The sequence below is a fragment of the Pristiophorus japonicus genome, chromosome 3, assembly GCF_044704955.1.
Source record: "Pristiophorus japonicus isolate sPriJap1 chromosome 3, sPriJap1.hap1, whole genome shotgun sequence".
Taxonomy (NCBI): domain Eukaryota; kingdom Metazoa; phylum Chordata; class Chondrichthyes; family Pristiophoridae; genus Pristiophorus; species Pristiophorus japonicus.
Window position 1 is genome coordinate 191,642,645 of NC_091979.1, and position 27,511 is coordinate 191,670,155.

Consider the following 27,511-nt stretch of genomic DNA (forward strand, 5'->3'; position numbering starts at 1 on the left):
CTTTGTCCATACCTTGCATAACAGACCCAACTTTCCTTAGTATCACATTTGGCTGTACTTGCTGGCAGTGGTGTGTCGACTGGTGTGCAGGTGCATCAACAACGCAAGAAAGCAGGTGTTCTCACTGGACACTATTCCCCTAGCACTCTTCCTGACCGGATGCAGGGGGGAGGGGCGGTGATGTAATTGGAAGTGATGTCACCTTCACAGGCACGCGGACGTGATGCCTTTGGATGCACTGGCACATATGGGCAGACGGATGACATCATTGGGCTGTCTGTCCACATGGATGTACCCGCATGGTGCTCCAATGACTCCGAAAGTTGTCAAAGGGAATGCCCAAATTCAGTAAAAGATTGAGGCCAACTTACTTGTGAAACAGACATTCCTTCAAATTGCAGGAACTATTGTGAATTGTATTTTTTTTGATGACAGATACTTTTCAAGTTGACAAAAGATTGCTCGACTTAACGAGTAGAAGATCTTCGAACCCCCGCCAAACCAACGTGACAGATACTCCTACTAAACCCAAAGACAAGCTACGGAGCGTAACCAGGTTCAGTGGCCGACGCTATACAGTCAGCAGCACTAAAGACATGGCTACCCTCAGTCCAACTAGTTCCACTCCTAGGGTGGTAATATCTTCTTCTGCTTCGCAACTTGAGAAGACAAGAACTGAAAAACGGAGACTGATAAAACTGAGCAGGTACATTTATCTACATATTGTCTATATATTTGTCTGTCTTGACATGGTATTATCTGATGTATCTGCAAGTGCAGCAACAGCAATTTGCATTTATATAGCACCATTAACATAATAAAACATCCCACAGTGCTTCACAGGAGTGTTATCAAACAAAATTTGACACCAAGCAGATATTGGGACAGGTGACCAAAAGAGGTAGGTTTTAATGAGCGTACTAATGTAAGAGAGAGCGATAGCGAGGCGGAAAGCTTTAGGGAGGGATTCCAGAGTTTAGGTCCAAATCGGCTGAAGGCACGGCCAGCAATGGTGGGGCGAGGGAAATCGGGGATGCGCAAGAGGCCAGAATTGGAGGAGTGCAGCTATCTTGGAGGGATAGAAACATAGAAACATAGAAAATAGGTACAAGAGTTGGCCATTTGGCCCTTCGAGCCTGCACCACCATTCAACAAGCTCATGGCTGATCATTCACCTCAGTACCCCTTTCCCGCTTTCTCTCCATACCCCTTGATCCCTTTAGCCATAAGGGCCATATCGAACTCCCTCTTGAATATATCCAATGAACTGGCATCAACAGCTCTCTGCGGTAGAGAATTCCACAGTTTAACTTCTCTGAGTGAAGAAGTTTCTCCTCATCTCAGTCCTAAATGGCTTACCCCTTATCCTTAGACTGTGTCCCCTGGTTCTGGACTTCCCCAACATCAGGAACATTCTTCCTGCCTTTAACCTGTCCAATGCCATCAGAATTTTATATGTTTCTATGAGATCCCCTCGCATCCTTCTAAACTTCAGTGAATACAGGCCCAGTCGATCAGGTCTCTCCTCATTTGCCAGTCCTGCCATCCCTGGAATCAGTATGGTGAACCTTCACTGCACTCCCTCAATAGCAAGAACATCCTTCCTCAGATTAGGAGACCAAAACTGAACACAATATTCCAGGTGAGGCCTCACCAAGGCCCTATACAACTGCAGTAAGACCTCCCTGTTCCTATACTCAAATCCCCTAGCTATGAAGGCCAACATACCATTTGCCTTCTTCACCACCTGCTGTACCTGCATGCCAACTTTCAATGACTGATGTACCATGACACCCAGGTCTCATTGCACCTCCCCTTTTCCTAAGCTGCCGCCATTCAGATAATATTTTGCCTTCGTGTTTTTGCCACTAAAGTATAACCTCACATTTATCCACATTATACTGCATCTGCCATGCATTTGCCCACTCACCTAACCTATCCAAGTCACCCTGCAGCCTTTTGGCGCCCTCCTCACAGCTCACACCGCCACCCAGCTTAGTGACATCTGCAAACTTGGAGATATTACATTCAATTCCTTCATCTAAATCACTAATGTATAATGTAAATAGCTGGAGTCCCAGCACTGAGCTCTGCGGCACCCCACTAGTCACTGCCTGCCATTCTGAAAAGGACCCGTTTATCCCGACTCTCTGCTTCCTGTCTGCCAACCAGTTCATTATCCACATCAGTACATTACCCCCAATACCATGTGCTTTAATTTTGCACACCAATCTCTTGTGTGGGACCTTGTCAAAAGCCTTTTGAATGTCCAAATACACCACATCCACTGGTTCTCCCTTGTCCAGTCTGCTAGTTACATACTTAAAAAATTCTAGAACATTTGTCAAGCATGATTTCCCTTTCATAAATCCATGCTGACTTGGACCGATCCTGTCACTGCTTTCCAAATGCGCTGCTATTGCATCTTTAATAATTGATTCCAACATTTTCCTCACTACTGATGTCAGGCTAACCTGTCTATAATTACCCATTTTCTCTCTCCCTCCTTTTTTAAAAAGTGGTGTTACATTAGCTACGCTCCAGTCCTTAGGAACTGAACCAGAATCGATAGACTGTTGGAAAATGATCACCAATGCATCCACTATTTCTAGGGCCACTTTCTTAAGTACTCTGGGATGCAGACTATCAGGACTCAGGGATTTATCGGCCTTTAATCCCATCAATTTTCATAATACAATTTCCCGCCTAATAAGGATTTCCTTCTGTTCCTCCTTCTCACTAGACCCTCGGTCCCCTAGTATTTCCGGAAGGTTATTTGTGTCTTCCTTCGTGAAGACAAAACAAAAGTATTTGTTCAACTGGTCTGCCATTTCTCTGTTCCCCATTTATAAATTCACCTGAATCTGACTGCAAGGGACCTACGTTTGTCTTCACTAATCTTTTTCTCTTCTCATATCTATAGAAGCTTTTGCAGTCAGTTTTTATGTTCCGAGCAAGCTTCCTCTCATACTCTATTTTCCCCCTCCTAATTAAACCCTTTGTCCTCCTCTGCTGCATTCTAAATTTCTCCCAGTCCTCAGGTTTGCTGCTTTGTCTGGCCAATTTATTTGCCTTTTCCTTGGATTTAATACTATCCTTAATTTCCCTTGTTAGCCACGGTTGAGCCACCTTCCCCGTTTTATTTTTACTCCAGACAGGGATGTACAGTTTTTGAAGTTCATCCATGTGATCTTTAAATATTTGTCATTGCCTATCCACCATCAACCCTTTCAGTATCATATGACAGTCTACTCTAGCCAATTCACGTCTCATACCATCGAAGTTACCTTTCCTTAAGTTCAGGACCTTAGTCTCTGAATTAACTTTGCCACTCTCCATCCTAATAAAGAATTCTACCATATTATGGTCACTCTTCCCCAAGGGGCCTTGCACAACAAGATTGCTAATTAGTCCTTTCTCATTCTCGAAGGGCTGAATGGCCTACTCCTGCACCTATTTTCTATTAAACATCACCCAGTCTAGGATGGCCAGCCCTCTAGTTGGTTCCTTGACATATTGGTCTAGAAAGTATCCCTAATACACTCCAGGAAATCCTCCTCCACCGGTATTGGTTAGCCCAATCTATATGTAGATTAAAGTCGCCCATGAAAACTGCTGTACCTTTATTGTACGCATCCATAATTTCTTGTTTGATGCTGTCCCCAACCTCACTACTACTGTTTGGTGGTCTGTACACAACTCCCACTAGCGTTTTCTGACCTTTGGTATTCCGCAGCTCTACGCATGCAGATTCCACATCATTCAAGCTAATGTCCTTCCTTACTACTGCGTTAATTTCCTCTTTAACCAGCAACGCTACCCCACCTCCTTTTCCTTTCTGTCTATCCTTCCTGAATGTTGAATACCCCTGAATGTTGAGTTCCCAGCCTTGGTCACCCTGGAGCCATGTCTCCGTGATGCCAATTATATCATATTCGTTAATTGCTGCCTGTGCAGTTAATTCGTCCACCTTATTATGAATACTCCTCGCATTGAGGCACAGAGCCTTCAGGCTTGTCTTTTTAACACACTTTGCCCCTTTAGAATTTTGCTGTATTGTGGCCCTTTTTGAGTTTTGCCCACCACTTTTACTTTTCTTCTTTCTATCTTTTGCTTCTGCCCCCATTCTACTTCCCTCTGTCTTCCTGCATAGGTACCCATCCCCCTGCCTTATTAGTTTAACTTCTCCCCAACAGCACTAGCAAACACTCCCCCTAGGACATTGGTTCCTGTCCTGCCCAGGTGCAGATTGTCCGGTTTGTACTGGTCCTACCTCCCCCAGAACCGGTTCCAATGTCCCAGGAATTTGAATCCCTCCCTTCTGCACCACTCCACAAGCCACATATTCATCTGAGCTATCCTGCAATTCCTACTCTGACTAGCACATGGCACTGGTAGCAATCCTGAGATTACTACCTTTGAGGTCCTACTTTTTCATTTAACTCCTAGCTCCCTAAATTCAGCTTGTAGGACCTCATCCCATTTTTTACCTATATCGTTGGTACCTATATGCACCACGACAACTGGCTGTTCACCCTCCCCCTTCAAAATGTCCTGCAGCCGCTCTGAGACATCCTTGACCCTTGCACCAGGGAGGCTACATACCATCCTAGAGTCTCGATTGCGGCCGCAGAAATGTCTATCTATTCCCCTTACAATAGAATCCCCTACCACTATAGCTCTCCCACTCTTTTTCCTGTCCTCCTGTGGAACAGAGCCACCCACGGTGCCATGAACTTGGCTGCTGCTGCCCTCCCCTGATGAGTTATCCCCCCCGCAACAGTACCCAAAACGGTGTATCTGTTTTGGAGGGGGATGACCGCAGAGGACCCCTGCACTACCTTCCTTCCATTGCTCTTCCTGCTGGTCACCCATCCCCTATCTGAGTGTGTAACATTTACCTGCGGTATGGCCAACTCACTAAACGTGCTATTCACGGCATCCTCAGCATTGTGGATGCTCCAGAGTGAATCCACCCACAGCTCCAGTGCCACAATGCGGTCTGTCAAGAGCTGCAGCAGGATACACTTCCCGCACATACAGTCGCCAGGGGCACTGGAAGCATCCCTGAGTTCCCACATAGCACAGGAAGAGCATGACACGTGTCTGAGCTCTCTTGCCGTGACTTAACCCCTAGATTAACTTAATTTGGCAACAACAATGATAAAGGTTACCTACTGATAAAGGAAAAGAAAAAGAAAAAGTATTCACCAATCACCAGCCAATCACTTACCCCCTTGGCTGTGATGTCACCCTTTGATTTCTTTCTACTTCTTTTTTGCTTTCTTTCCCTGCTGCAGCTGCACCAGCTGGCCTCCTCGATGAACGCCCACTGCTCCGACTGATGGTCCTTTTATAGGCCTCCCTCCGAACTCCCGCACCTCCTCGATCACCCGCCACTCCGACTGATGGTCCTTTTATAGGCCTCCCTCCGAACTCCCGCGCCTGCTCGATCTCCCACCGCTCTGACTGATGGTCCTTTTATAGGCCTCCCTCCGAACTCCCGCGCCTCCTCGATCACCCGCCGCTCCGACTAATGGGCCTTTTATCGACCTCCCTCCAATCTCCCGTGCCTCCTCGACGAACGCCCACTGCTCCGACTGATGGGTCTTTTATAGGCCTCCCTCCGAACTCCCACACCTCCTCGATCACCCGCCACTCCGACTGATGGTCCTTTTATAGGCCTCCGTCCGAACTCCCGCGCCTCCTCGATCTCCCGCCACTCCGATTGATGGGCCTTTTCTAGGCCTCCCTTCGAACTTCCGTGCCTCCTCGATCACCCGCCGCTGCGACTGATGGGCCTTTTACAGACCTCCCTCCGAGCTTCCACATCTCCTCGACGAACTCCCGCCGCTCCGACTGATGGGCCTTTTATAGGCCTCCATCCGATCTCCCACGCCTCCTCAACGGTTGCAGGGCTGGAAGAGATTTCAGAGATAGTGAGGGGCAAAGCCATGGAGCGATTTGAAAACAAGGATGAGAATTTTTAAAAGTGCAGGAAAATAAGTGTTTGCAAATGGGAGAAAATTAACCAGACTCAGCAGGTCCAAGGAATTTCTGGTTCCCAGGGTGAGCCGTTTAAATTTTTTAAATTCCTCTTTGGTACACAATATGGGTAATGTTCGGCACAGGCTGCTCGCTTTATATTCTGCACAATGTTTCTTGGCCTTAACTTCCCTGGAAAGGAAAATTGGATGGGATGTATGATGGGCAGTTGACCCATGGCCCATGTCAGTATTCTCCCTGGTCTAAGAATGGAATTGATCCCTCAGCGATACTCAAATATAGCCTCGTGGCTCATTTACTGCAATATTAACTCTATGCAACAAAATAATTAATCAAATACCAAAAAAAAATCTAAGAATTTACTTAGCATCCTTTTTCTTTCCTACATTACTCCAATGACTGTACTTCAAAAGTACTTCATTGGCTGTAAAGCGCTTTGGAATGTCCTGAGGTCATGAAAGGTGCTATTCTTTCATTTAATCTGAGAGATATGACATTATAAATGTGAATCTATCTTTTATTTGTTCTTCCAAATTCTCTTTGTCCTATTTTTATTATTTCAACTTTTAATACTGATGTAAACTCTATTCTAACAACCAAATTACTTTATTTTCTCTTAAATTAACTTTAAACACTTTTTCTTGGCCTCTCGAGTGTCAGCGTCCATTTTGGAAGTGGGTGTTGAAAAAAACCTAGCAGTGATTGGCTGAAGCTCAGTTCTTAAGGCTAGATTTTCTACATCCAATTATGGTTCATAAGTGTCAAGATTGACAGGTGCATGTCATACGTGTGGTCTGGCCAATCTTTGTGATAGCTTTTTAGCGACAAATCTGCAAGTTCTACCCACCTCCTCCCTAAATAAGCATATTTTGTCAGAAGCACTGGAAACCTAGTCCCATGAGGTAACTCATTCAGGATAAAAAACTTTTGGAAAGACTTGCATTTCTATGGTGCCTTTCATGACCACAGGACGTCCCCCCAAAGCGCTTTTCAGCCAATCAAGTACTTTTCTGACGTATAGTCATTTTTGTAATGTAGGAAACCCAGCAGACAATTTGCACACAACAAGGTCCCACAAACAACAATGTGATAATGACTAGATGATCTGTTTTAGTGATGTTGGTTGAGGGATAAATATTGTCCAGGACTCCGGGGAGAACTCTCCTGCTCTTCTCCGAAATAGTTCCATGGGATCTTTTACGTCCACCTGAGAGGGCAGACGTGGCCTCGTTTTAACATCTCAACAAAAAGACGGCACCTTGTGTAAATGCTGCCTGAATGCAGTCAGTCCCCTGACACCAGAATGAAGCAGAGTGAGACTCCCAGGAGGAGGGAATTCCCACTCCACTTCGGGCCTTCACATTTGACTTACATTCTAACTTCAGTGTGGTGCAAAATGATTTTGACTTCTCAGCGGCATTAACTTGTGTTATGTGAATATATCGATAATTACCTGCAAGTGCTCACATTATAGAGCATATAGGAACTCTCTATACATGAGATCTTCCCCTGAGAACTTCAGAAAGAAAGACAGAGGAAGAGAGAAAGAAAGACTTGCATTTATATGTCATCTTTTATGACCTCAAGATGTCCCATAGCGCTTTACAGCCAATAATGTACTCATATAGAAACATAGAAATTTCTGGATGAAATAGACCAAGTTCGCCTCCTGCCATCCTAGTAGTCACGAGATATAATGATACCGGAGTTGTTGACTAATTATAGAATACCATCTCCATCAATTAGTCTACAACAGACTCAGACATGACACAACATCCTTATCAAGGTTCTGCTAAATCATAAAGACATTGATTTGAAACATTACTGGGAAACTAGAGTTACTAGATATTGGCCCAGAAATTGGGTAAAAAACGTTTTTAAAAGGGGCACTTACGTGAAGCTGCTGTGCTCATGTGAGTTCCCGGTCCTGAGGCCTCCACTGACTGCGCATTGGAGCACGTGCACGTCAGGACGTGCGCAGATCTAGGAGCTGCAGTCACATGACTCTGGCTAGCCAATCAGGTAAAGTATGTTCTTATTCATAATAATGGGAACACCGTAAGTTGGAGTTCCCATTATTATGAATGAGAAACTCCCCCAAACACACAAAACATTGAATAAAAAATAGAAAAAATACACCACATATTTATCATTAATTTAAATTAAAGTTATTTATGTATTATTAAAAATATATATTTTTCCGACGTTTAAAAAAGTTTTTTTTAATTATGCTTTAAAATAAATTTAATGTAGTGGGCAGGGTTTTTAAAAATACAGTGTGTTTTTTTAATTTTATTTTTTATGTTTTAAATGTGTTTTAAAACTGCTTTTATCAGGCGCAAGGGTTTTCAGGACATTTGCTGGGCAAGTTATGGGTAAATACCACAATCTTGTCCCTTGCAAATGTCCTCGCTCCCAAGATATGGAAGAACTGTCAAGCTGCTTGACAGATCGGAAAAGCCAGTTTTCAGCGAATGCGCATTGTGCGCTGAAAACCGGCTTTTGCGCTGCCTTCCCAGGTCCGTAGGCATTCAGTACAGACCTGGGGAGGCCGGAATTTCTGCCCCAATGAATAACTTAAAACAGTGTTTTCTTCTAAGTTGCTAGGAGCAAGTTGGGACTAGTGGGTTGATGGTAGTGGTGAGTGAATGTGTTTGCGTTGAGTTGTGAGCAGGCCTCTGAAGGTTAGAGAATTCTTGAGATGTAGCGAAGAACTGAAGCAATGTGCAGATGATACCAAATTGAAGGGATAGAGCTAATAATGTGGCGGACCAAAATACAGGAAGACACTAAAGAGGCTTGTAGAGTGGGTAGAAAAATGGCAAATCAAATTTGACATAGTGAAATGTGAGATAGTTTGTTTTGGTAGGAGGAATAAGGAGGCCACTTATTGCTTGGGAAGTAAGAAACTAAGTCGTTAGAGGAGTAAAGAGATCTGGGACTACAGCTACAATTCGCTAAAAGTAGCAGCATAAGTTGATAAGGCCATAAAGAATGGAAAATAAGTACGAGGATTCATTGCTAGAGGAATAGATGACAAAAGTTAATGTTAACCTTGTATCGAACCTCGGTTGCACCACACTCGGAGTACTTTGCGCAATCTGGTCTCTATACTACAAAAAGAGAAAGTGCAGCAAAGATTCACGAGGATGTTACCAGAATTGAGAGGATGCAACTATCAGGAATGCTTGAGCAGGTTGGGGCTCCTTTTTCTAGAAAAGAGGAGACTGAGAGGAGACCTGATGGAGGCCTTTAAAATTATGAAGGTTTCGATAGGGTGGATGTTGAGAAACAGTTTCTGTTTGTGGGTGAGTCCTGAACAAGGAGGAAAATAATAAAATAGCCACTAATAGATAAAGTAAAGAATTTAGAAGGAATTTCTTCTCACAGAGAGGCGAGAATGTGGAACTCGTTGCCACGTAGAGTGGTTGAAGCAGATGGTATTACCACACTTAAGGGGAGGCTTGATGCACACATGAGGGAGCAGGGAATATAGGGATATGGGGCAGGGTGGGAAGTGATTATTAGATTGGGAGGAGGATCATGTGGCGTGTAAACACCGGCATAGATTAACTGGGCTGAGTGTGTTTAGCTCCTGTTGTGTGGCTCCATGTTCTGTCATAGCATCTTTGCACCTACACGATTTGTAAATTTTGAGAATAATTTGGAATAATATTCATTGAGAATGAATTCTGTAAATCGTGCGTTGGTAATTGGTTGTGAGGTAGAAGACACAGAGAGGAGATAAAGGGTATGTTCTCTGATTGTTGGGATGTGACAAGCCGTGTTCCCCGGGGATCTGTTCTGGGACCTCAGCTTTTCACCATATTTATTTAAGACTTGGATAAAGGAATAGTTGTATATAGTCTGTTCTATATCCAAGTTTGCAGATTACACTAAGTTAGGAAACTCAGCAACTTTTGTGGATTGGAGCAGGAAGGTATAATGGCACATAAGCTAAGTAAGTGGGCAAAACGATGACAGATTGAATTCTTTGGAACTGAGAAAGACAAATCAGAATATTTTCTCAATGGTGAGAGACTAGAAACTGTGGAGAACAAAGAGATTTAAATGTCCATGTACACAGGTCACTAAAAGCTGGTGCAAAGGTACAAAAAGTAATCAAAAAGGCTAATGGAATGTTGGCCTTTATCTCAAGGGGGTTGGAATTCAAAAATGAGGAAGTGATGCTTCAGTTGTATTGAGCCTTGGTCAGACTCCATCTGGAGTACTGCGTATTGTTCTGGGCACCGTACTTCAGGAACGATGTACTGGCCTTGGAGGGGATGCAGTGCAGATTCACCAGAATTATATCAGGGCTTAAGGGGTTAAATTATGAGGGCAGGTTGCAGAAATTTGGCTTGTATTTCCTTGAGTGTAGGTTATGGGGTGATCTAATCAAGGCCTTCAAAATGATGAAGATTTCAAGAGGGTAGATGCAGAGAAACCTTTTCTTCTGATGGGGATTCCAGAACAAGCAGGCGTAATCTAAAAAATTAAAGCTATGCCATTTAGGAGTGAAATCAGGAAGCACCTTTTCACACAAAGGGCAGTAGAAATCTGGAATTCGCTCCCCGAAACGGTGGTGGATACTGGGTCAATTGAAATTTTCAGGACTTGTGATCGCTAGATTTTTTTGGGTAAGAGTATCAAGGGATATGGAGCTAATGGAGGTAAATGGAGTTAAGATACAGATCAGCCATGATTTAACAGAATGGCAGAATAGGCTCGAGGGGCTTAATGGCTTCCTCCTGTTATTATGCTCCGATGGTTATTAAATGTAATGAATACAGAAATAAAGTTCAGGAAAGAATGGTTATCATTTGATGGTCAGAATTGGATGGGCCAAAGGTCTTCTCCTGTGGGTAATACTACAGGTATAGATCAATCTATTGATAAAAGTGTTAGAAATGTTCCAAGTATTCCCATTAAATATTTCTATATGTCTGCAGTGCCAAAAATTCTTCAGGGATGGAAAACATTCCGCTCTCAAAAAGAAAATCCACAAAGAAGCCAACTTTCATCCGGCAATCAGTGATCCCCAAAGCCCTGGCTGTTGCTGTCTACATGAAGATAGATTCAGTTCTACCAGAAGAAGTTTTTGTAAGTTGTTACTGTAGCGCTGCCAGTTTGAAAATGTATTGGACAATGGTTTGAGATATCCGATGAAGAAAAGGATGCAAGTTTTCACCATTTCCAACCTACCTATATGCTGTCACCCAAACCTACAGTGATACTTACTGACTAAGATAACATTGAGCAGGTGCTGAGTTACTACTATATTGGGGCTTAATTTGCGGCCCCTACAGTACGAGATGCACACGTGCCCGCAAGTTCCGGGTTTAGGCATGCACTGCATTCTCTTGACAGATCGTACGAGTCCCCGGGAGGAGGGCATCCGCGGGTGGAGAGTTGGGCTATTTACCCAACTTCTGCCCAGCGAATGCCCGTGATATTGTTATACCTGGTAAGAGTTTTAAAAAACAGAAAAATAAAAAGTTTTCAATCATTTTTACATTAAAAACCCCATGCAATAATGTAAGTTTATTTTTAATATATGTTCCAAGTATTCCCATTAAATATTTCTATATGTCTGCAGTACCGGCAGTTTGTCAAGGGTGGAAGACATTTTGCTCTCAATAGAACATTTTTAGAGCAGAACCTCTGGCCATCTTTGGCTCCCTTCCATAACCGCACGGCCGCGCCCTCCCCCCACCCCCCCTCCCTCCCCATCTTGGGTTTCTTTTCTTTTTTTCTCGCTGACTCTAATGGCAACTGTTCATTACTCCGTCATTCACACCCTATCCAGATTAACCTTTTTCTAACCTCTATCATTACCATTTCAATTCGGCCCATCATCCCTTTTGTCTCTCTAATCTCTCCTGCCTTCCACCCTATCACAGACCTTCCCTTTTGTTCTTTCTTCCCCTCCCCCTTTCAGTGTTTAAGAATGTGCTCTTTTCGAACATTCGACAGTCCTGACGAAGGGTCGTCGATCCGAAACGTTAACTTTATTTTTCTCCCACAGATACTACCTGACCCGCTGAGATTTCCAGCATTCTCTGTTTTTATTTCAGATTCCAGCATCTGCAGTATTTTGTTTTTGTATTAGTGTTTAATTCACTGCCACTTCTCTTCTAGGAATGCCCACCTTGAAGAAGTTATGCTCTTCCCTCAGACGGGATTTCCATTTGTCTCTTTTACCTTGTTCATCTTCTTTGTTTTCTGTTTCTCTTCTCGTGTTTGATTCAGTATCTGCCAAGACTCGCTTTCACAGCCACATCTCTTTCCTCAGTAACTGTCTCCGCCTCAGATTTTAATCCACATGGATTTCAATTGAAATTCCACCCTTCATGTTTTGGATCCACCCGGATTGCAGATATCTCCGAGATATTCAGCGTTCCTCAAACCACTGCTCTCGCCGCATCCTGGGATCCACACTCAACGCTATGTGCCACCACATGCACGCTCTCGACCTCTCTCTTCAGCAGCACTGACTCACTCTGTCTCTAAGCCGTCCTGGTCTGTAGTTCCATTTCATCCTTCGCCTCATCCAGTGCTTTAACCAAAAACTTTTTTTCCTTCCTTTCAGGTGCCAAGGATTGTAAACTTCAACAACTCTTGGACACCAACGCCCCTCCGGAACCTTCTTCCCCTACACTTCCCTCTGATCCCATCCCTTCTTCCAATCTCACCCTCTGCAGTATTTTCACTATCCCCTCTGACCTTCCTCTCTCTGACCCCGAACCATCAGTGCTTCATCCCCTTATGCCCCACCTCAATGAATTTTGAGCTCGGCACGATGCTGAGCACTTTTTCCACCGCCTTCGCCTCCGTGCCCACTTCTTCGGCCAGGAGTCTTCCCCCCACACAGCTGACCCTTTCTCCTACCATCTCTAGACCTCGTCATTGCAAATTGCTGAGGGGATATCGGCCGTCTCAATTTCTCTGCTCCCCTCACTCACTCCAACCTACCTCCCTCTGAACTTGCAGCACTCCACTCGCTCAGATCCAACCCCAACCTTGTCATTAAACCTGCTGACAAGGGTGGCGCTGTTGTTGTTTGGCAAACCGACCTCTACCTTACAGAGGCTGATCACCTCCTCCTACCTCCCCCTGGACCATGACCCCACTACTGAACATCAAAGCCATCATTTCCCAGACCGTCACTGCCCTCAGCTCCTCTGGAGATCTTCCCTCCACAGCCACCAACCTCATAATTCCCCTTACAGCCCGTTTTAACTCCTTCCCAAGATCCACAAACAGGACTGCCCCGGTAGATCCATCGTTTCAGCCTGCCCCACAGAACTTATTTCTTCCGATCTCGACTCTATTTTTTCCCCCCTTGTTCACTCTCTTCTCACCTACATCCGCGACTTCTCCGTCGCCCTCCATCACGTTAACAGTTTCCAGTTTTCTGGTCCCAATCGTCTCCTTTTCACCATGGACGTCCAATCCCTCTACACTTCCATCCCCCACCAGGATGGCCTGAAGGCGCTCCACTTCTTCCTCGAGCAGAGGCCCAACCAATCCCCATCCACCACCCCCCTCCTCCGCCTGACTGAACTTGTTCTCACATTGAACAACTTCTCCTTTAACACCACTCACTTTCTCCAAATTAAAGGTGTTGCTATGGGAACCTGCATGGGTCCTAGCTAAGCCTGCCTTTTTGTGGGATATGTGGAACATTCTTTGTTCCAGTCCTACTTGGGTCCCCTCCCTCACCTCTTTTTCTGGTACGTTGATGACTGTATCTGTGCCGTTTCCTGCTCTCACCTGAACTTGAAAATTTAATTCACTTTGCATCCAATTTCCACCCTTCCCTCACCTTCACATGGTCCATCTCCGACTCTTCCCTTCCCTTCCTCGACTTCTCTGTCTCCATTTCGGGGGATAGACTTTCGACCAGTATCCACTATAAGTTCACTGACTCCCACAGCTACCTGGACTACACTTCCTCCCGCCCTGCATCCTGTAACTTTTTGGCGTATTTTTTTCCAAGTTTCTCCCTGCGATCTGCGCCGGCATAACTGACTTAGTTACGATTTTTCTAGACCAGTTTTTTTTTACTTCATGTCTGCGCCGGTTTTTATAATTTTTCACAGTTTGGCCAACATTTTTTCCTCCTCGGTCGGCGTATCTGGCCACTCCCAAAAAACCTTCTGGGCACTTAAAACCAGCGCACATTGACAAATTGGCACTGAAAGATGCCATTGTTTTTAAATCGGAGATTTTGGAGGGAGTCAAGAACACTGTCAAAATCAATAATAAGTTCAACTTTTTTTTAACCTGTCAACATAGTAAATGTAAATTTGTTGGAGTTCAGAAGTTTTCTCATTTTTTTACTCACTCACAAGCCACTGTGGCTGTGGGCTTCTCCAGGATTGCTGGCTTCCCAAAGGTACAGGGCTGCATTAATTGTGCCCACATTGCCTTGCGAGCACCTTTGGAGGATTCCGAAATGTACAGGCAGAGAAAAGGCTTCCACTCCATTAATATACAGCTCGGGTGTGACGACATGCATGGCATCATGTCAGTCGATGCAAGATACGCTGGCAGCACCCATAATGCGTTCATCCTACACGACAACCATGTTTCAGCAGCAGCAGCCAGAAGGGCAGAGCTGGCTACAGGGAGACAAAAGGATATGGCCTCACTACCTGGCTCCTGACGCCTCTACGCGTAACCCGGACGGAAGCTGATCGGGAATACAATATGTCGCACATTGCGACACGCAGCATCATAGAGAGGACCATTGGCATCTTGAAACAGCGTTTCTGATGCCTGGACCATTCCAAAGGCTACTTGCTAAACTCCCCTGAGATTGTCAGTCAGTTCACTGACTTACCTTAGCCATAACTTAGCCATCATGAGGCAGCAGCACCTGGCAGTGGAAGACCCACCTGCGGTGAGAGTGGACGACGACGACGACAACGACGGGCGGTTGCGCAGTTTTTCTGGGCTTGGTATCAAGCTTATTCCTTCTCACATCTCGGGTACTGCGCACCTGTTGGGGGTGGGGGAGGGGTCGTGGCGGTGGCAGGCAACAAGTTGGAGGGCCTGGCTTTGGGCTCTTCAGAGGCTGGGTGGGGATTGGAGTGGCAGTTGATTCTGTCAATGGACGCGGGATCTGGGCGTGTTCACTTATTGCAGCAGCTAACTCCAACATACCGTCCCTCATGCGCCCTGACAGTGTCTCAACAACCTGCAACATTCCCTCTCTCATGTTGAGCAAAACTGTCTGAACTATCTGCAACATTTCCTTCCTCATGGTCAGTGACGTGGTTTGCATTACCTCTGACATTCCCTCCCTCATGGCCACTATTTCCTCACTGACGGTCCCGGATATCATTCCCATTCTTCATATCATTGCTGTTACTTCTCCCGACAGTCCCGCTACCTCATCACTCACCCCACTGATGGCGTCCAGCAGTGATCAGGTAAGGTCAATGCTCTCCACACTCAATTACATCATCTGAACCACATCTGTTAGATCCTGCACCTCAGGAGACCTCGGTTGAGCTCTCCTTCCCTTTCTCCGCACAGGTGTGCCTCGCACCACACCACTGGAACCCGCAGCCTGGGAGGTGGGGCCCTGGGTGTGCCTCACTGCACAACTGGGACCCCCAACCTCAGAAGGTGTGAAACCATGGAATGTCCCACTAACACTCAAACCACTAGTCATGGAAGGGGCTGTCCATGAGCAGCACCTCTTCCAAAGTCAGTACAACAGTGGGAGCTTCATCCAGCTCCATCATCTCCCCCTCACCCCCATGTTCTTGGTCTGGAGGGTTGGATTGGAATTTGTTCTCCTCTTCAGGCTCGTCCACGTATGAATCTTCTGCATCGTCAGGGTTGGCCTCAAGTGTTGCAAAATAAACAGAACACAGACAAATGGTTAGCAGCAGAGGAGTGGGCAGAGTGGGTGGCATGAGTAGGCTCACACAGCGCAGGCCAGGCAGTAGGCTGATTTGAAGGACTACGATGAATTTGCAGGACTTGCCCTCTCCCTTGAGTGTGGGCCCAGCTTGTGCAGTACTAATTGATTTTCTCCAGGCAGGACCCATCAAAGTAGCGACCCTCTCTTCCAAGGGTGTCAGTGGGTGCAGATTTGCCGGGCCTCCTCCTGTTCGAGCTCTTTCCCTTTTATTATGTGCCACCTTTGCAATGATGAAAACCTAACTTTTTAAAGAGGGTTTCTTTCTGCTGGGTGGAACATACAGATGGTCACATTAACAATTGCAATTCCATTGAATAAATGAAAATATTACTTACACTAACTACTTGACCAAGGTCCTGCCACTTCTTTTGACACTGGCCTCCAGATCTCGTGGTGGTCACCATTGCACAGTAATCTTCTGCAACTTGGTTCCAGCGTTTCTTCATTTCTTTGGGTGGAACTTTTATGTGACCTCTGCTGGTGTCCAGCTCCTGCCATCTGTTCTCAATCACAGTAACTAGTGTCTCCACTTCTTCCTGTAAGAAATTCTTGGTCCTTGCATCACATTGCATCTTGTATTGCTCCAGCTTCGATTTTTTCAATGTTCTCACACAGCGCTCAACGTTCTCTCACACACAACTGGCTCTTTAAAATCCATATGTTAACAAGAGCCTGGTGAAAACCCAGTTAGTCTGTGATTGGCCTGTAGGAGTTAAATACATTCACTGCAGTGATACTGAGGTGCTCCCTCGGTCCCAGCACATATTGCAGTCTCTGCAATTAATGCTTTGAACTTATTTGGAGATGAGTGACTGACCAGGTGAATGGATACAGGACTCTATCATGCAACCCTGTAAATTCAGGACCTTTAAAAAGTACAGTGGAACCTCTATTGTATGGCATAATGAAGGAGGGGATAATGGAAGTTGACGAATAATTTAGTGATGGGCTAAGGCATGGAAATAAATATCATTCGGAGTTATATATATCCCTTCACATCAATATCTAAAAATACTTCACACACCAAGTTACTTTTGGAGAATTGGAGGAGCGCAGTGATCTTGGAGGATTGTACGACTGGAGGAAGTTAGAGATAGGGATGCGCAAGGAAGGATTTAAAATGAAGGACGAGAATTTTAAAATCGAGTCATTGTTGACCAGGAGTCAATGTAGGTCAGCAAGCACATTTTTCATATTGTCGGCTCGATGCCAGTGTTGTAGCTGTACTAGAACAGCTTGGCTAGATACGTGGCTGGTTCTGGAGCACAAGCCTTCAGCACGACAGCTGGGTTGTTGTCGGGGCCCATAGATTTGCTATCTCCAATGCACTCAGCCATTTCTTGATATCACATGGAGTGAATCGAATTGGCTGAAGACAGGCTTCTGTGATGGTGGGAACCTCAGGAGGAGGCTGAGAAGGATCATCCACTCAGCACTTCTAACAGAAGATGGTTGCAAATGCTTCAGCCTTGTCTTGTGTGGTGGGCTCTGGCATCATTGCAGACGGGAATGTTCATGGAGCCTCTTCCTCCCATTTGTTGTTTAATTGTTCACCACCATTCACGACTGGATGTGGCAGGACTGCAGAGCTTTGATCTGATCTGTTGAATGTGGGATTGCTTAGCTCTGTCTATAGCATGCTGCTTCCACCGCTTAGCATGGATGTAGTCCTGTGTTGTAGCTTCAGCAGTTTCACCTCATTATTAGGTATGTCTGATTATGACTATGTCAGACTGTTGCTTTGACTAGTCTGTGAGACAGCTTTCCCAATTTTGGCACAACTCCCCAGATGTTAGTAAAACGACCTAGCAGGGATGACTGGACTGGATATCCATTTCTTGTTTGCGAATCCAATGCTGGCTGGTATCCGTTTTCATTCTTGTTATACTTTTTTGTAGCGGTTTGATACAACTGAGTAGCTTGCTAGGCCATTTTAGAGGGCAGTTAAGAGTAAACTATATTGCTTTGTTGCTAAGGGAAGAATGTTGGTCAGAACTTCAGAGGAAATTACTGCTCTTTTACATGATAACCTGACCGTCTACCTGAACTACCAGAACAGCAGACAGGTTATCACAATAGCGTCTCATCTGAAATCCCCCACCTCCAACAATGCAGTACTCTCTTGCACTGGAGTGTCAACCTAGATAAGTGCGAGTGTCGGGCTTGAACCCACAACCTTCTAAGCTGATGAGAGCCAGGTGAAAAGTTATGGAGAAGGCCCTTGTGTAAAATTTATTAGATCTGACTTGACTTGACTAATGAAAAATTTTCTTAATTAGGACAGAGTCAAGAATTATTTACGACTTGACTAATGTAAAACGTATTCAGAATTCGAACGTGTGAGACAAAGAAAACTAACATTGTAAAGAAAGCGGAAGTTTAACATCTAAACAAGTCATGGACCTAAAAGACTCTCCAGATCTCTTTTACTTGTATCCATCCATTGTGGATAATTCTTACTCAATTTATTTCTCCCTAGCTTTCAATTGTTTTTTTAAACTTAAACTTTAATCACTTTTTTAAACATACTTTCAATCCCTCTAACAGGTACCAGTGTGTTTCACTGTCTTCTGATTGTTTCATTAATTAGATAGTTTCTCGAGAAACTATGTGTCAATGCATTAAAAAGTCTCACTTCCTGAACCATATTAAATATTTCATGTCATGCTGTTGTCAGCATGTCTGAGGCCTGTTCTTCAGTGCAAATTCACCACGCATTTCCGCATGCTAATTGCTTCATATACTAAAAATCACATCTGGACACTCACACCAGTATCTTGATGCTGCCCGATACAAGCCATCTTGGGCTTTCAGGTGATCTTATCAAAAGATTATCTGGAGATCTTTGCTCATCTTCCACTGAATGTTCCCGATGTCTTGAGTAGTTGCCAGGCTATCAAATTAATTTCTTTTAAAGTTTTCCCTTAAACTTCAGTTAGATTTTCCTTTCTCGAGTATTTGAATAAAGAGCTCAAGGAGTTAATTTGACAAATCATAATAATGTCCAAAATCTTTAAAATTTCATACAGCAATTCAAAAAATGGACCCTTGCTGAATTTTTTTTTAAAACACTTGTCAGCGGAAAGGGTTAACTTCTTTCTAGGTTTAGAAGAAGGCGAAGAAAAACATCGATGTCCTGGCATCACATTAAAAAAACCCTTACCGATTTTTTTTTTTGTCTTCAAAACTTCCTCTCTCGATTTTACACATTAAATTCAATTTAAATTTCAAAAACAAGTGATAGTTTACAAATGTCTTAACATACAAGTGCTCACAATTCAAGTGCTCGCAAATTAATTTACAAGGCTGCTTCCATATCTTATCTCATCTCCCCCAAACGGCATTTCTGTCTCTCATCAGAGAAAATGGAATGTCTCAAAATTCTAATTCAAATACTGCCAATCTTTTATTTAAATCTCTTTTTCTGAACTAAAAGCTTTCAAGTAATTTAAAATAAAATATTCCAAACAACCAAACAGCAACTTTTATTTTTCCTTGCAAAATTCATTCTCAACATAGGGTGTCTTCATTCGTTTTTTTTTTCCAATGTGAAGTCTCATGTCCGGAACTAGGGACATTCACACTTTGAAATAACCAGAATTTTACCGTGGCCAGAATGAAATGCAGATTTTCATAGGTTAATTAATCTCAATAATTCTAATTAAGTTCAGACCAATATTTTTTTTTCAGAGCTAATATGTTATTAACTAAACACAATACAGAGCAGATAAAATAAAACAAAATAACATAGTAAGTTTCCATTGTCTTTTTCGGATCCAATTGACTGTAAAAATACTGAATATAACTGGAGAAACATTAGTTTTTGTATTTAACAAACTTCACACAAATTCTACACAAAAAGAAAAAGAGAGGGGAGCTTCCCTTAGCTTGCAGCTCCGAGAAATTTATGCAGGTTTTTTTTTAAAAAGGGACATTAAAGAAGATGGTGCTTTTTAAATGTTCAAATTGATTTGCTTGCAATAACCAAATTAAAAAGACAGTGCTTTGTTATGATTCAAATTGACTTAAAATGAGACCACACATTTTAATTTAAACTACACAAGACAATCGCAATTTTTTACTGTAATCTAATTAAAATGTCCAATTTATCATTTTTTTAGCAACTGTAACTTCAAGGCTGAAGTTTTATCTTTTGTTAAACAAACAATTCATAGCTCCGTAAATTGTAATCAAAATAAATCCACATCTGCGTTTCTAACTTAAAATACAATTCAATTCTAGGTGCACAATGTACATTTTTAACACTCAAATTATCCACACTCTCGTAAAACTTCCCACATCCATGACAAAAGGGTTAACCAGCTAGATTCTGCACAGAAGTGGGTGGAGCTTAATCAAACATAACAGACACTTTCTTTTAAAGAGACATTCACACCAACCTTTCACTCAACAAAGCTTATCTTTCTCTTTCTCGGCACAAAAGCTAAAGCTTCTGTGTCGGTTTTACTTTCTCTTTTTTTATATTATTATTAGTTTTTTGTTTCAGCAACTTATTTTCTAGTTCGCTGTTTTTTTCTTCCTTTGCGGAGTTCTTAGATCTTCCCACTCTATCTCCTACTCTCTCCTGCACTTTATACTTATCCTATTTCTGACGTTTCCGCGCTTCGCGCAGAGATGGATTATGTTAGCCAGTTTCTAACCAGCTTCTTTAAGTTTAGTTTTTTTTCCTCATTCACTTGGGATACTATCTCAGCCAAGCGCTTGCAATTTCCACCAGATTCATTACATTCTGGGCCATAATTTAAGTAAGGGTCACCAATTAAGGCTCCCCGTGAATCAGCTAATTGCCAAGTGAGGCGGTTATTATCTTTTGTTAGGGTGCCTATCTGACACCCAGCTTCGTCAAAATTCTGTTGTTCATACATTCTATCATTCTGGTTGAGGATGACAGCACTATCTCTCTCTGCGCAGTACATGCAATCAAACTTATTAGATACTCCACTACTAGTGTCTCTACCAGTGTCTCATCACATTACTTACCTAACTTTGCTTTATATTCCAAAGATCCCCTTTCAGCATCTTGGTGTACTTAAGAGACACTATCGGACAGTTAATACTGATGCTCCCTCTCATGAGGTTAACCCAACAAGGATTGATTCATTTGGCCCAATGAAACCCTTTCCTCTGTTGCCTTATTCACAATAAATCTGGTTTCAATTGAGGTCAAAGTCCCTTCCGTGGTAGCCAATTGTAAAATTTATTAGATCTGTCAGATTTATTATATCTGTCAGAAGAGACTTATGTCCGTGACCACAACAAACCATACTGGGTACAGGTATTTTGTAAATAAGCACAACAGATTTTATTACATAGTTTGCTTCCAGTACAAAGAAAAAATATTTAACAAGGCGAGTCAACAGTCTGTTCCTTGAAACCTCAACAGTAGCCCACTGAGTGAGTGCGGCGCTTGTCTCTTGCTGTGTTTTGTTGTGTGTAGTCCTCCTCCAGTCTTCTTCCCCAGTTTTCTTCTGTGTTAGCGCTGCCCCCCAAAATCCAATAGCTGTTACTTTATACCCTTTTCCTCTCATACAAATGCTGTGAGTGTCTGCAACTGTCTCAGGTTTACAATAGATCATTCTAAGTCTGTGCCTCTGACCTTCTATGTTATCTCTAGTTCTTCTCTGAGAACCTTTACAGAGACTGTGTCACAGAATCCATTACTGAGCTTGGCTTTACAAAATGATGCATGCTGCATACTTTTATCTTATTGATTATTATTTGGCCTTGGTCATTCTAGTTCTAAATGGAGCAGTTTCAGCAATGACAAAAATGGTTAACATAATAATGGCTCAATTTACCATGATGCTTTGCTTCTCAGTTTTTGCCATGGTTAACTAAGCTTATACACATTTTACTTACTTTCATCATATAACAGTTAAACAAAAGCATTATCAAAACACTACTATAACATGCAGGTAAGTTTTATCTTACACTTGAGCCAAATGCAGCCAAAGTGAGCCAGAGAGACACAATTCAGCGGTATTCTTCCCCCTTATAGGAAACTGCTTAGCTTCTTCCCTGGTAAGATGTGTGAGACCATGGACCATGGCGTGAGATATCAGTGCCCAGTCTTCAGCCACTCTGTGTTAGCGTGCTTATTTGGGATGTAGGGTTTTTGGCATTCTCTGATGGATGAATGATGTGGTGTTGAAACAGAAAGAATAAGGATGTCACACCTTTGACCTGTAGCCTGTGTTGATTTGCCTGATCTCTCACCATGTGCGATTAAGAAGCTAAATGATTGAGAGTGCTGTAACGATCTTGCTATTGTCTGTATGCAGGGCTTATGGCAATACTTTGTGCCCAATAACCTTAAGGATAGGCGACCCTTGAGTATCAAAAGCCAAGGCACGAAGATCGTAAGAATCGACATGAAGACTTTTGATGAAATAGCTGATCATCAAACATTGCAAAAAGTTAGGAAGCTGAAGTCTGTTTATCCAAGGTGAGTAAAAATCAAAGAATGGAGTGGCGGGGGAAGGAGTTGATCACATACATATCGATGGATAAAAATGGTCTGCAGTGACAGATGGCGGAATGGCATAGCACAAGAGAATGATCAGATGGCGAATGCCTGATCCCAGCCCTCCCACTGCATGGAGGTCCTGGACTAACTTCCCGACGGGGAAGAAGGGTCGCATCACAATCTGGTGTGCTACACAATGGCACAGAGTAGGTTCCCTGCTCCCCCTCTCTTTGCCTGAATATTGGAAATTAGACTGAAATCTCGCACAGTTGAATTATAGGGAACATAGGAACAGGAGTCGGCCATTCAGCCCCTCGAACCTGTTCCACCGTTTAATTAGATCACGGCCGATCTGTATCTCAACTCTATTTATCTGCCTTTGTTCTATATCCCTTAATAGTTTTACCCAACAATAATCTATCATTCTCAGTTGTGAAATTTAAAAAAAATTGAAAATTGAAGATGTTACTATTGTGGAGGAAACCAAAACTAATATAAGATAGTCACTAATAAATCCAATAGGAAATTCAGGAGAAACTTTTTTACCCAGAGAGTGGTTAAAATGTGGAACTCACTACCACATGGAGTAGTTGAGGTGAATAGCATAGATGAATTTAAGGCGAGGCTAGATAAGTACACAAGGGAGAAAGGAATAGAAAGTTATAATAATAGGGTGAGGTCAAGTTGGGTGGGAGGAAGCTCGTGTGGAGCATGAACCAGTTGGGCTGAATGGCCTGTTTCTGTGCTGTATATTCTATGTATGTAATTCTGTTTCACCAAGTCTAAACAGCTTTTGGTGGAGAGTTCTAGATTTACACCACCCTTTTTGTGAAATGGGTAGAGCTGCAGAACACCAAAGGGCAAAAAACGTTAGTGGGAGTTGTGTACAGACCTCCAAACAGTAGTAGTGATGTTGGGGAGGGCATCAAATTAGGGGTGCATGCAATAAAGGTGCAGCAGTTATCATGGGTGACTTTAATATGCATATAGATTGAGCTAACCAAACTGGAAGCAATACGGTGGAAGAGGATTTCCTGGAGTGCATAAGGGATGGTTTTCTAGACCAATATGTCAAGGAACCAACTAGGGGGGAGGCCATCTTAGACTGGGTGTTGTGTAATGAGAGAGGATTAATTAGCAATCTCATTGTGCAAGGCACCTTGGGGAAGAGTGACCATAATATGGTGGAATTTTACCTTAAGATGGAGAATGAAACAGTTAATTCAGAGACCATGGTCCAGAACTTAAAGAAGGGTAACTTTGAAGGTACGAGGTGTGAATTGGCTAGGATAGATTGGCGAATGATACTTAAGGGGTTGACTGTGGATGGGCAATGGTAGGCATTTAGAGACTGCATGGATCAACTACAACAATTGTACATCCCTGTCTGGCGTAAAAATAAAAAAGGGAAGGTGGCTCAACCGTGGCTATCAAGGGAAATCAGGGATAGTATTAAAGCCAAGGAAGTGGCATACAAATTGGCCAGAAATAGCAGCGAACCAGTGTTGGGGACTGGGAGAAATTTAGGACTCAGCAGAGGAGGACAAAGGGTTTGATTAGGGCAGGGAAAATAGAGTACGAGAGGAAGCTTGCAGGGAACATTAAGACGGATTGCAAAAGTTTCTATAGATATGTAAAGAGAAAAAGGTTAGTAAAGACAAACCCCTGCAGTCAGAATCAGGGGAAGTCATAACGGGGAACAAAGAAATGGCAGACCAATTGAACAAGTACTTTGGTTCGGTATTCACTAAGGAGGACACAAACAACCTTCCGGATATAAAAGGCGTCAGAGGGTCTAGTAAGAAGGAGGAACTGAGGGAAATCATTATTAGTCGGGAAATTGTGTTGGGGAAATTGATGGGATTGAAGGCCGATAAATCCCCAGGGCCTGATGGTCTGCATCCCAGAGTACTTAAGGAGGTGGCCTTGGAAGTAGCGGATGCATTGACAGTCATTTTCCAACATTCCATAGACTCTGGATCAGTTCCTATGGAGTTGAGGGTAGCCAATGTAACCCCACTTTTTAAAAAAGAAGGGAGAGAGAAAACAGGGAATTATAGACCGGTCAGCCTGACATCAGTAGTGGGTAAAATGATGGAATCAATTATTAAGGATGTCATAGCAGCGCATTTGGAAAGAGGTGACATGATAGGTCCAAGCCAGCATGGATTTGTGAAAGGGAAATCATGCTTGACAAATCTTCTGGAATTTTTTGAGGATGTTTCCAGTAGCGTGGACAAGGGAGAACCAGTTGATGTGGTGTATTTGGACTTTCAGAAGGCTTTCGACAAGGTCCCACACAAGAGATTAATGTGCAAAGTTAAAGCACATGGGATTGGGGGTAGTGTGCTGACATGGATTGAGAACTAGTTGTCAGACAGGAAGCAAAGAGTAGGAGTAAATTTGTACTTTTCAGAATGGCAGGCAGTGATTAGTGGGGTACCGCAAGGTTCTGTGCTGGGGCCCCAGCTGTTTACATTGCACATTAATGATTTAGACAAGGGGATTAAATGTAGTATCTCCAAATTTGCGGATGACACTAAGTTGGGTGGCAGTGTGAGCTGCGAGGAGGATGCTATGAGGCTGCAGAGTGACTTGGATAGGTTAGGTGAGTGGGCAAATGCATGGCAGATGACGTATAATGTGGATAAATGTGAGGTTATCCACTTTGGTGGTAAAAACAGAGAGACAGATTATTATCTGAATGGTGACAGATTAGGAAAAGGGGAGGTGCAATGAGACCTGGGTGTCATGGTACATCAGTCATTGAAGGTTGGCATGCAGGTACAGCAGGCGGTGAAGAAAGCAAATAGCATGTTGGCCTTCATAGCGAGGGGATTTGAGTACAGGGGCAGGGAGGTGTTGCTACAGTTGTACAGGGCCTTGGTGAGGCCACACCTGGAGTATTGTGTACAGTTTTGGTCTCCTAACTTGAGGAAGGACATTCTTGCTATTGAGGGAGTGCAGCGAAGATTTACCAGACTGATTCCCGGGATGGTGGGACTGACCTATCAAGAAAGACTGGATCAACTGGGCTTGTAGTCACTGGAGTTCAGAAGAATGAGAGGGGACCTCATAGAAACGTTTAAAATTCTGACGGGTTTAGACAGGTTAGATGCAGGAAGAATGTTCCCAATGTTGGGGAAGTCCAGAACCAGGGGTCACAGTCTCAGGATAAGGGGTAAGCCATTTAGGACCGAGATGAGGAGAAACTTCTTCACCCAGAGAGTGGTGAACCTGTGGAATTCTCTACCACAGAAAGTTGTTGAGGCCAATTCACTAAATATATTCAAAAAGGAGTTAGATGTAGTCCTTACTACTAGGAGGATCAAGGTGTATGGTGAGAAAGCAGGAATGGGGTACTGAAGTTGCATGTTCAGCCATGAACTCATTGAATGGTGGTGCAGGCTCGAAGGGCCGAATGGCCTACTCCTGCACCTATTTTCTATGTTTCTATATAAATTATCTAATACAACAGTTATTTTTGCAAGAAAAGTTGCCTTAAACTCTCTGTTAGTGTCAATTCAGCTACGCATCCACTGACAAAGTCAATGACTATTTTTTAAATCTCTTTTTAAGTGACGACCAGCTCTGTGAATACTTCATCAGGAATAATTTCTGGAAAATCTTTAAAAAGAATATGGTCGCTGAGCTCACCAGTAAGTCTCACCGCCATTCGACTCATCAAGGTGAGGCCATGTATGAGATTGACAAAACTGGCATCCTGAACCTTCCTGAAATTGCCAGCAACCCAAGTCTTGTTTACTCAAAGCCGACGTATTATGTAACGCCTCTTACAAGCGCAAAGGAAGATCATGGCACCACATCGTCAAAAAGAAACCTCCAACTGATTCATGGAATGGCAAAGTTTCCGTCGAGTATAAACTACCTGCTGTACTGAGCACATCCAGGCCACCAATACACTGTTTGCTTCCTCTTGATTGTGAATCTTCTTAGCCTGTTGCCGTTATTTGTTTACTATTATTTTGTTTCAGTTCCTATTCCCCATTGTTGCGATCGCTGCAAGAAATTCTGCTTGGATTTTTCTTTCACTTTTTATTGATCTTACACAAGTTTTATCTCTTGCTCATTCTCTCCCCAATTAATGCCACCAGCATCACCACAAGTGTTCATATAATGTGTCCCAGTCAGGAGACTTAGTGAAGACCCAAGATCACAAAACCCAGTGTCAGACAGACCCAGTGTCAGACAGACAGACCCAGTGTCATTGACCCAATGTCAGACAGACCCAGTGTCAGACAGACCCAGTGTCAGACAGACCCAATAATAACTGTTGTATTAGATAATTTATATAGAAACATAGAAAATAGGTGCAGGAGTAGGCCATTCGGCCCTTCGAGCCTGCACCACCATTCAATGAGTTCATGGCTGAACATGCAACTTCAGTACCCCATTCCTGCTTTCTCACCATACACCTTGATCCTCCTAGTAGTAAGGACTACATCTAACTCCTTTTTGAATATATTTAGTGAATTGGCCTCAACAACTTTCTGTGGTAGAGAATTCCACAGGTTCACCACTCTCTGGGTGAAGAAGTTTCTCCTCATCTCGGTCCTAAATGGCTTACCCCTTATCCTTAGACTGTGACCCCTGGTTCTGAACTCCCCCAACATTGGGAACATTCTTCCTGCATCTAACCTGTCTAAACCCGTCAGAATTTTAAACGTTTCTATGAGATCCCCTCTCATTCTTCTGAACTCCAGTGAATACAAGCCTAGTTGATCCAGTCTTTCTTGATATGTCAGTCCCACCATCCCGGGAATCAGTCTGGTAAACCTTCGCTGTACTCTCTCAATAGCAAGAATGTCCTTCCTCAAGTTAGGAGACCAAAACTGTACACAATACTCCAGGTGTGGCCTCACCAAGGCCCTGTACAACTGTAGTAACGCCTCCCTGCCCCTGTACTGAAATCCCCTCGCTATGAAGGCCAACATGCCATTTGCTTTCTTAATCGCCTGCTGTACCTGCATGCCAACCTTCAAAGACTGATGTACCATGACACCCAGGTCTCGTTGCACCTCCCCTTTTCCTAATCTGTCACCATTCAGATAATAGTC

At 43.5% G+C, this 27,511-nt stretch overlaps 1 protein-coding gene across 1 annotated transcript in view; it reads left to right on the forward strand.

Moving 5' to 3' along the window:
• LOC139255025 (cyclic nucleotide-binding domain-containing protein 2-like) overlaps nucleotides 1–26,334 on the forward strand; it is an 85,084-nt gene extending 58,750 nt beyond the window's left edge. Inside the window, exons 8-11 of the mRNA XM_070873858.1 lie at nucleotides 436–706; nucleotides 10,959–11,109; nucleotides 22,249–22,412; nucleotides 26,013–26,334. Coding sequence (XP_070729959.1) covers nucleotides 436–706; nucleotides 10,959–11,109; nucleotides 22,249–22,412; nucleotides 26,013–26,334 — 908 coding nt within the window. The remainder of the gene's footprint in view (nucleotides 1–435; nucleotides 707–10,958; nucleotides 11,110–22,248; nucleotides 22,413–26,012) is intronic.
• Nucleotides 26,335–27,511: the final 1,177 nt, after the last annotated feature.